Here is an 18,573-nt window from a genome sequence, read left to right as displayed (position 1 = left end):
GCCTGTCTGACCTTTTAATATTTTTCCCAGGTAAAAATTCCAAGCTGAAATCTATTGATTGGGATAATGGTTGATACCATAACAGTTGGTACCATGGTATTTTTACATGCAGAATTTTTATTAGATGAGGATTGATGTTAACACCAATAAATATATGCTAATAGTTTGAGAATATCTTAAAGTATAGCTTAATTCAGCATTACTTGGTAACCTCCAAGTACGGTAATCAAAAAGAAAAAATTTATGTCTCGACAAACTATAAAGTTATAAGTATTTGGTAATAATTATGTAGGAGTATAACAGAAAAAGTATGTATTTATACAGGTAGATGTAGTAAGTAATTGTATGTTTTGTGGTATTATTTTTGTAGGGTTATAACAGAAAAAAAGCTTTTATAGCTTCACAAGGTAAGTTTGAATAATCATTAGTCAAAACGTAAGACTAACCAATTTTTATTTAACAACATTATACATATTCAATACTGCATGTGATCAGAATTGTTATGAAGAGATTTCCAACTGTAGGTAAAACATGGAAAGATCAAGATACAGCCTTGCTTCCTTTTAGTCTGGCTGCCACAAGCAGTGGAATTAAATTGTTAGGTTTAACATTTGCTTTTTCAGGTCCTAATAAAACTATGATTCGTGATTTTTGGCGAATGGTGTGGCAGCTAAAAATATCCAAGATAGTGATGTTGACAAATTTGGTTGAAGCATGCAAAGTAAGTTGTCTAATATTTCATTTGATATCATATACTAAATAGAGACAACATGACAAATGGACAATCAAAATTTCATTTGTTTAAATTGTATAAAATTATGGTTTGAAAAATGTTGTTTTGATAATTATTTAAAAGATTAGATAATTTCTTCACTTGTTTATGGATTTAAATATATTTCAGACATTGCATGTGTATAAAGATGTGAAACCAATAGAAACTAATGTAAACTTCAAATGGCCATAATTTGAATACTTTTGATTATGTATGGTTTAAAATTGTCTATTTGAACTTTGTCCATGTGAACAGAGTATTGAATTTTAAATTATTTTTTTTAAGCATATTTTTTTATCAAAACTTCTGTTTATTTTTTTAACAATTTTTGTTTTTAGAGAAAATGTGAACAATATTGGCCAGAAGAAGGTTCTATAAAATATGGTGAAGTTACAGTAAAACTTGTTCATACAAAGAAATATACAGATTACATCATAAGAACATTTGAAATATCTAAGGTATATCTTTTTCTTAATCCTAAATATTTTAACATCTTTATCTTAACTATCCTAACATCTTATCCTAACTATCATAACATCTTTATCCTAACTATTATAACATCTTTATCCTGAATATTATAACATCTTTATCCTAACTATCCTAGCATCTTTATCTTAACAATTATAACCTCTTTATTCTAACTATTATAACATCTTTATCCTAACTATTATAAGTTCTTTATCCTAACTGTTATAAGTTCTTTATCCTAACTGTTATAACATCTTTATCCTAACTGTTATAACATCATCTTTATCCTATTATAACATCATCATCTTTATCCTATTATAACATCATCTTTATCCTAACTATTATAACATCTTTATCCTAACTAATATAACATCATCTTTATCCTAACTAATAATAACATCTTCTTTATCCTAACTACAGCAGCATTATGACAACTAGTAGGCTCAGGATATAATTACATGTATATCACAATAATAATTCGCTGTTGGAAGTTTTACACAAAGCAGTCAACGTTAACTAGTGAATATTGCAAAGTTGAGCACTTTCTGTCTCTGTTAAATTTTTTGTTAAAATGCTGTTCATTAAAGGAAATTTTTCACTTTTATTGTTTTGTTTTTTCAGGAAGAAATAAGTAAAATTGTGAAACAGTTTCATTTTACAACCTGGTCTGATCATGGAGCCCCTACATACCCTACAACATTGTTAGCTTTTAGACGGAAAGTATTAATGTATAATACTGATAGTACAGCTCCAATACTCTGTCACTGCAGGTATAGTATTAATGTGTTTCATTATTCTATTTATATGCCCACGTGGGTGGCCAAATGGATTAATGCAGGCACGTTAGATCGTAAGGTCTGTCATTGAGTCAGGTGGCGTCGATTCAATTCACTGCTTGTACGTGACAAGGAGTAGGGTCTTCTGTCCAACCTCGTGGGGTTTCTCCGCGTCACCTGGTAAAGAACCCTATGCACAAGCATATTAATGAAATACCTTTGAACCATATGCTAGTCCTGAATTGTTGAGTTGATGTTTAACCCTCTCTCTCTCTCTCTGTCTATATATAATGTGGACATATATTGTCGTCACCTACTTTCATTGCCTGGTGTTCGGCCACAATTTCGTGTGAGCACTCTTAAAGAATCAGATTTTTTTGAATTTGCAAGGGTGCTTCATGTGATCATAAAGGAAGAATCTTATGGAAATTCAAAATTTTCTAAACTCAAAAATTATCTTACAATTTTATGTTTGGACAATTAAATCGTACTTGATAAAGATTATTAGAGAAGCCTAATAAACAATATTCCATAGAATTGTCTAGTCCCAATTCCATTACTAAATGTGTCCTGACTCCTGTGTAAGATTTGATTGAAACAGTTTGTTAGGCCTGTTTATGAAAGAACAGATCGGTTTCTATTACTCATTTCAATGTGTACATGATGTAGATCTTGAGTTGGTATTCAGATCTGTTCTCCATAAAAGCAACTATTTGCCTCATAAGATGGCCAAAGAGCAGAAGAATTTTAAAAATAAATCTGGTTTTTTTTTTTAATTTTCAAGTCTCAGCCCCAAAAATTGCCGTCTGTAACAATTTAGTATTGGAATTCCTAGTGAAATACACGAATTACTGCTCTTTGACTGTACCAAATTTCGGACTTGACAAGTTTCTGGTTCGTTTTTGGAATGCCACATTATATTTGAAGTACCGAGCTTTGGCAGGCGAGCAAGTTTGAAGATTTGCATAATCAATTTTTCATCCAGATTTTCCGGCGTGGTTCCCCCTTGTCAGTGATGCAGGACGGAGGGCCTGACAAGGACAGCTGTCTAGTCATTCGGATGAGACGAAAAACCGAGGTCCCGTGTACACATTGGCGTGCACGTAAAAGATCCCTTGACAGTTGGAATTCGATATAAGAGTAGGCCGTAGTGCCGCTGTCCGGGCAAAATTACCCTCATAGCACACTGTATGGCGTATGCCCGTCTTCATTAGCCCAGTTCGGAGCAAAACAGTAGGACGTTAAACCCCATTTCATTTCATTTCATTTCATAATCAATTTGGAATATTTACTCATAATAATGAGTATACTGTAAAAAACGTCTCATGTCATAATAATTTAACTTAATGGTTATTTATTTCAGTGCTGGTATTGGTAGAACAGGAACATATATAGCATTAGATTATTTGTTAGATCAAGCTCAACGTGAAGATTTTGTTGATGTATTATATATAGCACAAGTTATGAGAACCAATAGAGTTAATATGATACAAACATGGGTAAGATATATACTATTAATATGGAGCCTGTGTTGCCAGTAGGGCATTAGCTGTTTAACCAGGAAATCTTAGTTTGATTCCTATGCTGGTTAAGAAAGGACTTTCCAGTAGGTTTTGTCCTTGTTCTTGGAATAGCGTCTAGTTACTCGGATGAAACAAAATAATGAGGTCTTATGGATACCATGGGCAGCAGGTTAAAGATCCCCTGATAGTAGGAAATCACAATAAGAGTAGGCTGTAAGCACCACTGTGAGGCAAAATTTCACTCATAGCAGACTGCATGGTTACTGCATGGTATATGCCCTTCTTGATCAGCAAGGTTGGTGCAGAAAATTAAGATGTTAAATCCCATTTCATTTCAGTTCAAATATAATAGTTTGATTATGTTTTATGATCTACTAGAAGAATGCCCACCTTCGCTCGGGGGTCATAACTCTGAAACCGGAAGTGGTAGACTAATGCCACCTGGCCTATGTTACTCCCCGGTCCGAGCTACCCCTATACCCCAAATTTAAGACTCTGGGCAGACCTAGTGTAGCCGCCAACCCCGAACAGACAGACAGACAGACAAACAAACAGACAGACAAACGACAGTCACAAATATTAGTATAGATGTATAGATAGTGCAATATTGTATTATGTGTTATAGGAAGAGTATTTGTTTTTATATGATACTGTATTAGAATTATTAATGTGTAGTATTTATGTCTGATAGGAACAGTATTTGTTGTTATATGATGCTGTATTAGAATTATTAATGTGTAGTATTTGTGTATTATAGGAACAGTATGTGTTTGTATATGATGCTGTACTAGAAGCAGTAAAGAGTGGTAATACAACTATATCTAGATCAGCTTTTAGAACTGTATATCAAGATATGTGTACAGCTACTAACGAAGGTGATAAAACAGAGCTAGAAAAACAATATAATGTAAGTTGAAAGAAATTAATCCTAGTAAACTTTGAGTTATGATATTTTCAGAATAAAATGGTTGATAAAAGCTGAATGGGTAGAATAATGCAAAGGGAGGTGACTCAGCATTGTTGTCCCTTTCTTTATATTATCTCCCCTTAGACCACAATTTTTGTTTTGGAGATCTGTTCACCATTTTTAAATAAATAAAAAGGACAATTTTCAGTTTGGAATGTGTTATAAATATATTATAATTTATTATTATCCTAGGTTTTACAACTTCTGTCACCAAATATAGAAAAAGATGAATGCTCTGCAGCTTTAACCCAAGAAAACATACTTAAAAACAGATTTAAAAACATACTTCCTGGTGAGTATTATACAAAATAACTATTAAATTATCTCTTAAATAGTTCTTTTCTTTTAATTTGAATTAATAAATATTTCCAGTTTCATTTTCAGAATTTAAGCCCAAAACATGTACATAAATTTGGCATTTGTGAAAAAATAAAAGAAAGTTTACCACTAGGGTACATAGTAACATTGTGGAATTAAGAAGAGTCTAAATGGTGCGCACTACTGATATGATTTGAACTGGTTAATGATTATATCACAGTTGCAATAGAACAACAGTTATTTCATAAAAGGGTTGTTGGGTGGCCGAATGGTTTGACTCGTGTGATTTAGATCATAAGGTCTTTCATTGAGTCAAGTGGCATAGTTTAGATTTTCAGCTTGTACGCGACAAGGAATATGGTTGTCTGTTCCACCTCGTCGGTTTCCTCCTAGGCCTCTGGTTTCCTCCCCTGCTAAAGACACCCTATGAGCAAGCAAATTATTGATATAAAATTGAACCATGTGTTAGTTGTGAAATGACCTGATTTGTGCTGAGGGGAGTTAAGCCCTCTCTCATAAATAATATGCCAAGTAGTCACTGGAAAAAGTAGTCAAAACAACCAGGCCGTTGATTTGATCTTTTTTCAACAATCTAGAGAGTACTGCTTACTGAACCTCAGACTTTATACTTTGAAACTTAAAGAGACATGAACACTTTTGACGATCAACGGCTTAATATGCTTATTGTCAAGATTTTATTACAGGCTGTTTAAAGGGGTATTTCAATTCTCATGAACAAAACGAAAGGGGTTGTTTCGTCACATTTCTTGCAAACCGACGAATCTGATATATTTAAAGTATTATTATTTGATGGCTACAGAGATAACAATGTCACGCAAATTTCAAACACATATTTCCCAATACTTTAAATATATCAGATTCGTCAGTTAGCAAGAAACATGACGGTTTTAGCTCTTGTTTTGTAACAATGAAATGCAATTTCTGTAACTTCCAAGTTATGTATGATAATTCATATAACTTTGTAAATTTGACTTTGCTTTAGATTACAAAGGAATGACAGAAGTTGTACCATTATTACCTCGATTATTTGTAAATGTAAGTTGGAGTGTTAGAACCCCATTCTACTCTTCACCACATAACAACATGCATGGGGTGGTAACATTTGTGTAGCTTTCTTTAGTTTACAGTTTATTGTATGGCAATGAAATACTCAGATTTGGCCATATCATTTCTCATCCTCTAATTAGAATTTTGATTCAGACTGTTTCCTAGCATTATTCAGTACAAGTACAACCCTCCCTTTCATTGTTTACCTTGTAATAAATTTCATCCTTTTAGAAACTTCATCTTGTTTAATATTATAATATGTAGTATGTTCCCAGAAGGATTTGTGACGAATTGGACATTTTGTGTCATTTGTAAATAATGATGTGTAATGACTGCATGTCCAGAAGTAACAAACTAACAAAAGTAGAAACCAACGGAACCCCAAAATATGTGATATTTTTTTTATTTTGAGAAAAAAAACCTTGTTTATATCTGGACTCTAACCTAATATTTTTATGTTTTAAAGATGTATGTTGCAGAATATGATTATTTCTATACGCCCACATTGAAATGTGGTCGTATATTGTTGTCGCCCCCGTCCGTCTGTCCATCGGTCCGGCGTCCGATTTCCGATAATTACTGCCAGAGTTATGGCCCTTGATCACTTCAAAAAATCTTGTGGACACTCTAAAGGCCAAAGTTAATATCCGATTGACTTTAAATTTATACGCAGTGTTTAAGGTCATGAGACGTAGAAGCTTATTGATTTTCAGCTATTTCCGATTATTACTGCCAGAGTTATGGCCCTTGATCACTTTGAAAAATCTTGTGGACGCACTAGAGGCCTAAGTTAATATCCGATTGACTTTAAATTTATACACAGTGTTTTAAGGTCATGAGACGAAGAAGCCTATTGATTTTCAGCGATTTCCGATTATTACTGCCAGAGTTATGGCCCTTGATCACTTTGAAAAATCTTGTGGACGCTCTAGAGGCCTAAGTTAATATCCGATTGACTTTAAATTTATACACAGTGTTTTAAGGTCATGAGACGAAGAAGCCTATTGATTTTCAGCGATTTCCGATTATTACTGCCAGAGTTATGGCCCTTGATGACTTTGAAAAATCTTGTGGACGCTCTAGAGACCTAAGTTAATATCCCATTGACTTTAAATTTATACACAGTGTTTAAGGTCATGGGACAAAGAAGCCTATTGATTTTCAGTGATTTCCGATAATTACTGCCAAAGTTATGGCCCTTGGTCACTTTGTGATGCTCTAAAGGCTAAAGTTATCATCCAATTGACTTCAGATTGATACGAACAAGTATATTAATTTTCAATGAATTTTAATGTCTTGAACAGCTAAATCCATGATATTAAAAGTTTTGTATACAAAACGTTAGAATGGGGCAGAACTTTATAAAAACAAACAAATTCTAATGGTTTTCTGATAATTACTTCATGAATTGTTGCTCTTTATCAGATTTTAGTGTATTATAAATGTTTCATTAACGAAAAAAGTAAAAATATGCAACAACTCTTGTTGACTGCCCGGACAATTTAGCTGTTGTGGGCGTATGTTTCGTTGCCTGGCAACCTATCTTTTAAATTTTGAATAAAAAAACCCTGTAAAGTTATATATTTATGTATTAAAAATATATGTTGCAGAAACAGATCTTAATTGAAATTTAAGATAATACTAGCGATTTTCAAAAGAAACAACAGATTTTTTGTGCAGGTTTTAAACTTATATTTTTAGAAATGAAAGGTACAAGTGTATGTTGCAGAAATTATCACCCAAAATTAACATCACAATAAGTTGAGGTCAAACAATAAATGGAGGTCAAACAATAAGTTGAGGTCAAACGTTCTGAACATTTACCAATGCCACATACATTACATTGACAGTTAAAGATTATTATGATTATGGGACAATGACAAAAAATGGTTATACAAATTTGAAACAAATGAATTGGCCAAATTTGTGTAGTTTCAGTGAGCATTTTTTTTTATTTATGGCTTTAGTGGTTTTTTTGTTGCGTGGTGGCACTGATTTCTCCCTGTTTATTTTAGCTAATCGATGTCGTCCATTCCTGTATACGCCCGTCGATGACTGTAACGATTATATCAACGCTGTCTTCCTACCAGTAAGTAAAATATGGACATGTCTGTCATGTTTAACAATATTGATATTAATTGATATTAATTCTATATATACCCTTTGAAGCAGAATTTAAATCATTAAAGGAAAGATCCCCAAAAAGGAAACATTAGTTTGGACAAAAATTTAAGTGTTAAGTTTCTTGTTTAGGTTTAAAGTTTTAAATAATATTGTATATCCTTTAAAGCACAATTTAAATGATCGAGAAAAATCCCCCCCCCCCCCCAAAAAAAAAAACCAAACAAAACAACAACATTAATTTGGACCAAAAGTTAATTGTTGAGTTTAAAGGGTTAAATAATATTTATATTGCAACTATGGCTTATTTTGTTACTAGAAAGAATATTACAAAAATGTAATATCTAGATGAATGTATGTGAGGGTGGAAGTGATTAAGATATCGCCTTTACATATCCTGCACAATTTAATTATTAAATAAATATATGTTGTTAAGTTGCCACTTTTTGTTTTTTATTTGCATCAACATGGCTTCAGTTTCTGTTGCAAAATGTTATAATCAATTTCGCATATTTTGATATTTGTTTGATAAATTTAGCATTTAATGTTATGTATATTTGCAAACTAAACATTAACCAACTCAGAGCAAATAATGATTTTAGTTAACATTAAATCAATTAATTTGATTTATTTAACGTTTTAATTCGCAGATTTTAATATATTTATCAATTGTATTCTAGGGTCACACTCAGAAGGATCATTTTATTATAACACAGATGCCCTTACCGAACACAGTAGCTGATTTTTGGAGAATGTTGTATGACTATAATTCTGATACAGTCGTCATGTTAAATGAGTTTGAAAGAAATGATTCGGTGAGTAATTATGTAAATTATGTATGCATCATGGATTATTATTTTGTTATTTGACAGTGATAGCATCATTGTGCATTGCTATAGAATGATTATCATGAAGCATTGATCACACCATTGAATAGCTTTTATTTCTCATCCAAGCAAGCTATGTAATTCTGTACATTGGAGTAGAAGGGAAGAAAACTCACTGCTTTAAAATGTTATACACGCTAGGTCTTTATGTTACATAAAAGTTTGAAATTCTCGACTGCATATAAGGTTGATGATACATTGCTGTAGTTATTGACTGCACAGTGGGGAAATAACATGGCTTCCAGTAGTAGAAGCACTTTTTATTCGCCCACATTTTCATGTGGACGTATATTGTCGTCGCCCCTGTCCATCCGTCTGTCCGTCCATCCACAATTGTTTGTGAACAGTCTACAGGTCACAATTTTTATCCAATTTCAATGAAACTTGAAATATAGGTTTATCACCCTAAGATCTCGGTTCCTTTCGATATTGGCATCTATCGGACCGTAACTTCATGGATTATGGCCCCTGATTGTACGAATAATCACATTTTTGGCTTGTGAACACTGTAGAGGTCACAATTTTTATCCAATTTTGTTGAAACTTGAAATGTAAGTTTATAACCCAAAGATCTCGGTTCCTTTCGATATTCGCGCATATCGGACCGTAACTTCCTGAATTATGGCCCCTGATTGTACGCAAAAACGTGTTTTTTGGCATGTGGACCCTATAGAGGTCATAATTTTTATCCGATTTAAAAAACCGTGTTAATATATCACCGTTACACCCTAAGGACAGTTGAGTTCGAATTTCGTGAAAATCAGCCCAAAACTGACAGACAAAATGGCCGCCCCTCGTTCTCAAATTGCGTAAAAATATGGTATATCAAGGTGGTGGACCCTATAGAGGTCACAATTTTTATCCGATTTTGTTGAAACTTGAAATGTAAGTTTATAACTCAAAGATCTTGGTTCCTTTCGATATTTGCGCATATCAAATTGTAATTTCCTGAATTATGGCCCTTGATTGTAGGAAAAATCACTTTCGTTTTAGCTTGTTTTCTATCCATCTCTCGAAAATGTGGGCGTATCCTGCCTGGCAGCCGCTGGTTGAATAATGTGACAGTTTGATCAAAAACAGCCATAATGCTACTTATTGAAGAAAATCCCAGATGGCTTGAAATTAATTTGGAAGGTTAATTTAAATAGTTAGTCAAATGTAATCCCAAATAACTGTAGAATTCTAACTTTTAATAAAATTAATTCTGTATTTCAGACTGAAAGGGTAACCATTTATTATTTTGATTACATGTATCTGTATAATCTACATGGTTGATAATATGCCTGGGTACAATTCTTTCACTCAAGTATAACTATTGGTATGCAACTTATGTAGAGGGATCTCATCATTCTCTTTACTTATGGGATTTTCATTATTTCAACAAAATTTGGTATTTAATTTCATGACACAAAGATTATATACATGAGATTTTTTTAAGATAACAGAGAGAGAAAGAGAAATGGGGTTTAACGTCCACTCGACACAAACTAGGTTATTTTGGGACTAAATTTAAGATAACATGATCTGGTTGTGAAACAATATCTTCTTTCATGGTGTGGGTTATTGGTTGGACCTGCATGATAATCTGTGTGATTTTATTATGGATCTGTGAGGAAGGCATCTCTTTCATCTGCCTTGATTCATCAGCACATATAAAGAATTAATAGATTAGTGTAATAGAATTCTGAATTAGTTTAGTGATCTTTCATTCATCATCACTGTTAAGTGATCAGAATGCACATGCTCTATAACAGATGTTAGAAGTAATATCTTAGATTCTTAGCTCACTCCTATTCTTTTTTATTAAGACGTTTATAAGTGTATAGATTAATAGAAAAAATAAATTTTAATCTTGTTTATTTCCGTGTAAATTATCAGTAAAGAAAAGAAGTAGGCCCTATTATTAAACAGAGATCTGACTGATTTTGAGTTATTATTTAGAGATTCTAATTCAGAGGGAAATATATGTTTAAAATTACTTGTTATGGTTATGACATTAATAATAGACCACCCTAAAGTACCCCAATATAACATTGTAATATTTGCTGAAAAAGGTGTATTATTAATGATGGGCATGTAGATCAATACTCATAAGCATAGGCTTACGGTTCAATACCATTGAAATACATACTAACTTGACACTGCATTGTTTGAAATATAAAATCTCAAATTTTATATGATGGATTAAAAAGAAAGAAAGTAATATTTAATGCATGAAATTTCTTCGTCAATAAATATGTATTTTATTCATATTGAAAATAAATGTACCAGTATGTGGACATGTATGATTATACATTATATATGGCTGAGCACATTGGGGACTTAGACATTAACTATTTATGCTCCTGTGTGCTAAAATATGGTGGAGTGTATAACACTGCTTCTTTATAAGGGGCATTTAGTAATTGAACAGTAACACACTAAATACTATTTATTGATAACAATTACTGGTTTATTAACATGTAACGTTTCGACGATGATACTCTTGATAAAGATGAGAGTATCATCGTCGAAACGTTGCTTGTTAATAAACCAATAATTGTTATCCATAAATAGTGTTTAGTGTATATAACACTGAACATTAACTATACAAATGGCATGATTACTCACAAGTATTGTATTTAACAATGGTTTTGTAACATAATTGTGTTATTAATCCTACTAATTTATTATACAATAATTGTGTCATAATAATTCTGTTAATTATTCTACCAATTTAATCACAATAATTATGTTTTAATTCTACATAGTAATTATCAGTCACAATAATTAATTGTGATGTGATTGCTCTGTTCTTCCTCTGTTTTTCTCTCTGATTTTGTTTACCACATGTAAAAATTCTTTGACCTATCTATATAACTCTATTTCATCACTTTCAAAGTATAAATATTTTTGTTTAATATTTTCAGAGCTGTGCTTTATATTGGCCAGTAGAATATGGTTATAGTGAGGAATATGGACAGTTAAGTGTTGAACTATTATCATCATCAGAAGTTGATCCTGATGTTACTATGCACCTTTGTCAACTTAGTCATAAAGGAAAGGTGAGTCTTGAGTTATAGAAAATTGAGATTTGGGCAGATTATCTTGTTTTAATTGATTAGTTGGCCTATTTAAATGTCTGATTTAAAGGAGCTAAATCGCTAACATTTGGGACCTAGAAATTAACAAAAGTGTGTCGCAACGCATATAATACTGTAATATGAATGTATATAAACTGATTTACATTCAATGGTTTCCGTTTTTACTCAAATTTCAAAATCAGTTATGTTCGGCGAAATAAGCCAGCAGTCTCAAGCGAGTGCAAATTTCTAGCGTCTGGTTATTCCAGTCTACATACGCCGTTTGATTTGGTGCAATGTGTCTAGCCTCGTCCCTCGAGTCTCTTGATACAATGGTAAAATGTTTATTTTGTCTTAAATATTGGATATCAAAAGCCCATCTTTTTCCGGTAAGATCACAACATGAATGTTGATTTATTAATTTGTAAATAAATCGTGTTTTCAATGTTGAGACTTAGCTACTGTAAGCATTATCTCACTTTTTGCTTCTAATGTTCAAACCTTGTGTAGATGTTAATTAGGTAAATATCTTGACTAAGTTTGATGATGGTCATTATCTGATTTGACTAAACAGAGATAAGCCATTTAATTAGTTGAGGCTTTTTAACACATTAACCTTTGATTCTAATTCATTGAGAGTGATGAAACTTTGTGTATAGTTCCATTACACCAGTACCTTGACTAATTTCAATGATGTGCATTTTCTGTTGAGGCTGAATAGTGATAAGCAATTTTATTGGTCAAGCCTTTGGAATACATTAACTCTGCTTCTAATTGAGGTAAAATGATCAAACTTGGTGTACATGATCATAAAGAGCCATCTGATGGGTAAAGACTTTAGAAAACAGTGATTTTGATTGTTATCGCATGAGAGTGATAAAACTGTGCTCCCCTTGACTGAATTCGATAATTCACATTTTCTGCTCCGGTTAAACAGAGTGAAAAACCGGTGTATTGCTTGATGCTTCATAAAAAGATACATATGTGCAATTGATTAATGAGAGACATCTATTTATTTTGAGATTGAGGCAATGGACATCAGCCTCACTGTTATATTTAAAATTATTCTACAAAAGTTAATAAACATATGATATTTTATAGGGTGAAGAACGGGCAGTTAAACAGTTTTTATTTAAATCTTGGCCTGATTATCAAACAACACCGAATTCAACTACCAGTTTATTACGATTACATAAACTAGTCACAGAATCTCTTAAGCAAAATGGTAAAGGACCAGTAACAATACACTGCATGTAAGTTACTTTTAATTCCTCGTCTGTTGTCTGTATCCTTGTATCCTACAAAAATATCAATCCAATATAATAAAAAAAATTACAGGTTAAGGTTTTAGCTATCACATGATGTCATGGGTTCGGGAAAGTTCCTAAGGATGTTTTAGTCTGAATTCCCCCTTTCAGTGGTCCCTCAAGGAAAAATGTTTAGTAGTTCGGATGGGGCAAAATATATCAGTACTGTATTATATGTTATTATTAAGAACCTATTACTGTTGGAAATCGAAATTAAGAGTAGGCTGTAGCATCGCTATCGGGACAAAATTGCCCTCATAACACACCATCTTAATTAGCCTTTTCATACATGTGTGAATTTGATATAAAAGGAAGGAGGATAATGATAAGGTTGTCACTGTCTTCATTTCAGGAATGGTGCAAGCAAGAGTGGGTTATTTAGTGCTATTTGTATTATATTAGAAAGACTGGATATCGATCATGAAGTCGATGTTTACCAGTCTATGAAACAGATCCGAATGAACAGACCACAGTTCATTGAAAATATTGTAAGTTGTTTTGTAATAAATATATTAAACATACATCATTCAAGAGGTAAATCTGCCAATTGCAGGTCTTTCTTTAGGTCTGAAATGTTATCTGAATTATTAATTAGACATTAATTAACTTACATGTATCCAGACCATAATCAACTATCCATGCCATCATTAGCCTGCGATATTTAGTGGATTTGAATACATTTTGTGATGGATAATTTAATGTAAAAATGAATAATCAAGACTTTGTTTATTATTGTACCAACATTAGTAATGATGATCGAGGCTAGCCTAAAATTGAATCGCTAATATTTCAGTTTAGAGAGAAGCAATTTGACTGATATTTTCAGCATATTCTGTTTCCATTATCTATTTTTTAGCTATTATAGCAAGAACTGTCAGATCTTTATCTAATCTTGCCCTGCCCATTTAATGTATTATGTTTTGTTGTATTTCTCCCCAGCAAAGTGTTTTTGGGAGGCTAATTATAGAAAACAAAAGAATTATTTACTGAAAATGTTAGTTAATAAAGTCATTTGACAAGTTTGATAGAAGGAAAATTAAAGACAAATTTTGTTTTTATTATAATCATATAACTAATATAAACATATTTCTCACAATTATTTTGTTAATTTTTGCAATTAAATTCTTTCTTGTTTTTTTTTTTTTAGGAACAATTTCAGTTTTGTTACCAGGCTGTGATGGAATATATTGATAGTCAATGATAGTTGTTTCTTATAATGATTATAAACATTTCACTATTGTCTCAATTTAACACTCGTGAGAAAAGATCTAATAGAGTATTAGCTGGATGGAAAGAGTTTTATGTAAAACAAAAGGAAATTTCAGAGAAATGTTACAAAAAGCAAGAATGAATAAGGAAATAAAACTATAAGAAAGGGACAAAAGAAGGAAACAGATTTTGATTTTGTGTGTGCTAACAAGAATGAACTTTTGTGTGCTAACAAAAATAAACTTGTGTGTGCTAACAAGAATTAACTTGTTTGTGCTAACAAGAATGAACTTGTGTGGTGATATAACTTGAGAAAGTAAGTTGTCGATGTAAATTATGTGCTGTTACAGAATGTGTCTTTAATGTGTCCTCAGATAAACAGTTGTGAAATTGTGAACATTTATTTTTGTGTGTTTTATTTTATTTTTTTGAACTATCATAAGGTCTATAGTTTTGTTAGACTCTTCTCTTTTTTTGAAACTGTTTAGGTCACACTATGGATTTTACCATACTATTTTATATGAAATCAAAACAGAAAATTAAAAGATCATTTTGAATTAAAAATCATGTCCTTTTTAATCAAATACAAGTTCAAATCATGGAAATAGTTTTAATAATAGGTTTATCTTGATTTGAACATCTCTAACAACACAATGTGTGGCATTATTATTTTAGAACGAACTACATGTATTGAAATATGTAAACAAATTAAACATTTGTTAGATTCTCTGATCCTCATTTGAAGGATTGTTAATCACTTAAGGTTGTGAAGGTTGAATTTCTAAAGGAAATATTGGTCCAAAAATGGTTCAATTCCGATCAGTGTTTACAAAGATATGTGGAATTGAAATTTCGTCAATATTTGGCATCCACTGCAGACCATGTATTGATTATGGTAAAAAGCGGCCAGCGGCACTTAATTTTCCCTCAAATCTTTTTAATCCAATTGAATCCAAACTGGGAGATTGTCTATGGTTTATATTTTGATTTTGTTTTTTTAATAAAAATTTAAATAATCAATATGAGTATTTTTTAGAGTGGATTAAGCCCACCGTGGAAAGATTAGATATAACAACCGTTCTGGTGTCATGAGTTTTCTTTGATTATAAAATGAAGTTATAGGATGTAAATAGTGTATACTAGTACAAACAGGTTATTGTGGCTTCCATGTATTAAATATATTGGATTGTGATAATGTTTAAATCTAGTATATTGTACAATGGGCATGTTTTCTACATTGTGTAGCCTAGAGTAACTTGTAGTTCTTAAAGTTAAATATATATATTATTTTGTTTATAAAATAAAAAATAGATATAGTATAGTACATTTATTATATAACACAACACTGTATGTGTAAACTGCCAATTTTCTTTGCTGTCTAAACTTTTTATGCTGTCATCACATCAAATAGCGGACTATTGTTTTAAATTTCTAACTAGTCAAACTTTATTCTGTAGTTGATGCTTTAAATATAACACAGTGTCTGTAATAGATAAATTAATACTCTTATACCAGACAAGTTTTGATGAATGTACATTTAGCTTTAATACAGTGTGTTTTCTTATTAAATATTCCTATAATAAGTTATTAACTAAGGAACAATCCTACGTGTTCTGTTACTATCATCTATGTAAAGAAGCAATCAATGATTGTTTTTTTTTGAAAGATTAGGCTATAACACTGTGACGATAGAATATGGCAACAGAACAAATTGGTTTCAAATCAAAAGAGATTAAATAAGAAACATAAAATTTTGAAAATAAAATTGTCTCTAGTCTAGTCTAACAGAATGTTTAAAATTCTAATATATTTCTTTCATGAAATCAGATGTGGTTTAGATTTTTGTATCAAATGATATTGAATCAACCCCATTTCTTTGCTTTTTAAGATATTGTAAATCATGATGCTCAAATGTTAATGCTGATGATTTTTATATTATTTTATTTTAGTTGTTTATTCTTATCTAGGAAGACGCTTCAAAAGTAGTTCCTTTTTTTTTTTACAAATTTTTTTTTTCTTTTTACAACATTCCATTTTATTTTTTTTTATTAATACATTCCTGATATTAAATACTTTAATGGCACATTCTTCTTATTACTACCGTTTTTCTCCACTAGTTGTATAACCAGTTAAAAAATTGGTTGATCTTTTTTTTTAGCATTATTTTTATCAAAAGTGACGGCCATACTTGATATAAAAAGTGATAAATAATATGTGAATAGAGTTGATGACATATTAATGTTTTAATACTTCAGGTTTTACTAAAATATTAGATTTTATCTAGTCAATAGTTATAACTAAAGGGACAACATATTAGAATGATAATTGGATATCGAATCTGAGACCATACCTAATCATAAAGCAGAACAGTGGTCCATTGTTATGGTCATTTAAAGTTTACATTAGTTTCTATTGATTTCATATTACCATCTCATAAATAAAATATTAATTATGAAATATTTTCTATAAAAGCCAATCTGATATAATATAAATTTCTGAAAAATAAATGAAGCAAAGTGGTAATCCAATTTTTATTAGATTGAATATAAGCCAGCATATGGTTTATGGACTACCTGTTTTTGTTGTCCCTCTAATATTTCAATATAGATATCTGTATATATACAAGTTATATTATCTTATTTCATATTTTAGATTATCAAATTAAATAACATTAGCACTTTTACATTTAAAGGTCTCTTACATTTTCTGTTACTTATGGAATTTTAAATAAAATTATCAATGACAAATTTATCAACATACATTTGTATTACATCTGTAAGTCATGTGAGTGAATAAGTCTATCATGTAAACAAAACAGCATGTTCAGCATATAAAACGTATATATATATATATATATATGTTTGGCCTATTCTTTATCAAAAAAAAGTCGATTCATAATTTGGTATTATTTTTGGGTAAATCTATACATATTTGACTTTATTCCCCATTTGTATGGACTCCAAACTTTTATCTAAATTTTGTAATGTTTTTTTTTTGATTGCACCCTTTCCTGAATTGAAATGACTTTTTGTTCATTCCATGAACTGTTATTATATTCATTACTTTTACTAAAAGTTATGTGATACATTACATTAATGATATTTGTTTTATACTTTTTATTTTACTATTATTTATTCTATATTAAAGTAATAAAAGTACAATAACATAGGTCTTAAATGAAATTAATATACAAAAACAATAAAAATAATATTTTGAAAATTTGCATAATTTTAAAAGACAATTTGGCATTATTTCTTAATGCCTGCAAGAATGGTTATCAAGTAAATTTTCATTTCATGTGGTAATATAGTGTTTGAAAATAGGACTGAATAATTACATGTAAGTGACAGCCTTCTGATTATGTAGAAATAAAAGACAATTGCTTGTGATGAATATTGCAATACCATGTTACTATAAACCTAAACCCATTATAGGTTGTGATTTATTAAAAAATTATTCCTTTATTACCAAATAATACTTGCTACATTTCTTCATATTCTCTTTACTTTCCAAGCTAATTAGAATACAGATCTTACCTAATTTGTTCCTTTTTTCTTAGCCAAATATTTATGTTACGAGAAAAAAATGAAAGTATGAAATCATAAAAAGGTCTGTGTTTTAATGAGACTTTATTTCTCATTGGTGAAATATTTGTTATTTTATTCACATGTTTGTTCACTGCTAGCTGCTGAAGTCATTATATCATTATTATATATATAAATATATAAAGAAAAACAATTATTGTATGGAGTGAATTCTTATATGAAAAGTTGTTAGTAGATATTTTCAGTTATTTGTTATATACTAAACACATTTGTTTCACATTTGTATTTCACAACATAAGAAGCTTTGAAAATAAAATTTATTAGAACTTTGGTCTTTTTTTGTGAGTTGTTCATGGGTTTCAAAACAAATCAGTGACACCGAGGGTTAAATAAAGTTATTATTGCCATCATCAACTCAAAATATAAATCATTTGGAACTCTCAACGCAAGAGTTCATGGATTTGTGAAAGGGGTGGTAGTAATGGCTGGGAGGTTGCCCCACAAAAGATCTTAGTTAGACTGAGCCCCAACTTCCAAAGTTGTAGGCATA

General features: G+C 30.9%; 1 protein-coding gene across 5 annotated transcripts in view; it reads left to right on the top strand.

Annotated features, from left to right (window-relative positions):
- The window catches only part of LOC126817730 (receptor-type tyrosine-protein phosphatase T), a 46,316-nt gene extending 27,963 nt beyond the window's left edge, over positions 1–18,353 (top strand). For 4 of the 5 annotated variants that reach the window (XM_050544857.2, XM_050544856.2, XM_050544859.2 and 1 more), the window contains 13 exons: positions 371–407; positions 624–721; positions 1,111–1,230; positions 1,862–2,010; positions 3,380–3,515; positions 4,297–4,446; positions 4,699–4,798; positions 7,908–7,981; positions 8,694–8,828; positions 11,810–11,944; positions 13,064–13,215; positions 13,622–13,757; positions 14,417–18,353. In XM_050544857.2, coding sequence (XP_050400814.1) covers positions 371–407; positions 624–721; positions 1,111–1,230; positions 1,862–2,010; positions 3,380–3,515; positions 4,297–4,446; positions 4,699–4,798; positions 7,908–7,981; positions 8,694–8,828; positions 11,810–11,944; positions 13,064–13,215; positions 13,622–13,757; positions 14,417–14,470 — 1,476 coding nt within the window. In that variant the 3' untranslated portion in view covers positions 14,471–18,353. Of the gene's footprint in view, positions 1–370; positions 408–623; positions 722–1,110; positions 1,231–1,861; positions 2,011–3,379; positions 3,516–4,296; positions 4,447–4,698; positions 4,799–7,907; positions 7,982–8,693; positions 8,829–10,115; positions 11,123–11,809; positions 11,945–13,063; positions 13,216–13,621; positions 13,758–14,416 lie in introns of those variants that run through there. The other variant, XM_056100362.1, reaches the window with a different exon arrangement.
- Positions 18,354–18,573: the final 220 nt, after the last annotated feature.

Source organism: Patella vulgata, chromosome 4 (genome assembly GCF_932274485.2).
Source record: "Patella vulgata chromosome 4, xgPatVulg1.2, whole genome shotgun sequence".
In the NCBI taxonomy this organism is placed as follows: Eukaryota; Metazoa; Mollusca; class Gastropoda; family Patellidae; genus Patella; species Patella vulgata.
This window is presented reverse-complemented; position numbering and strand designations above follow the sequence as displayed.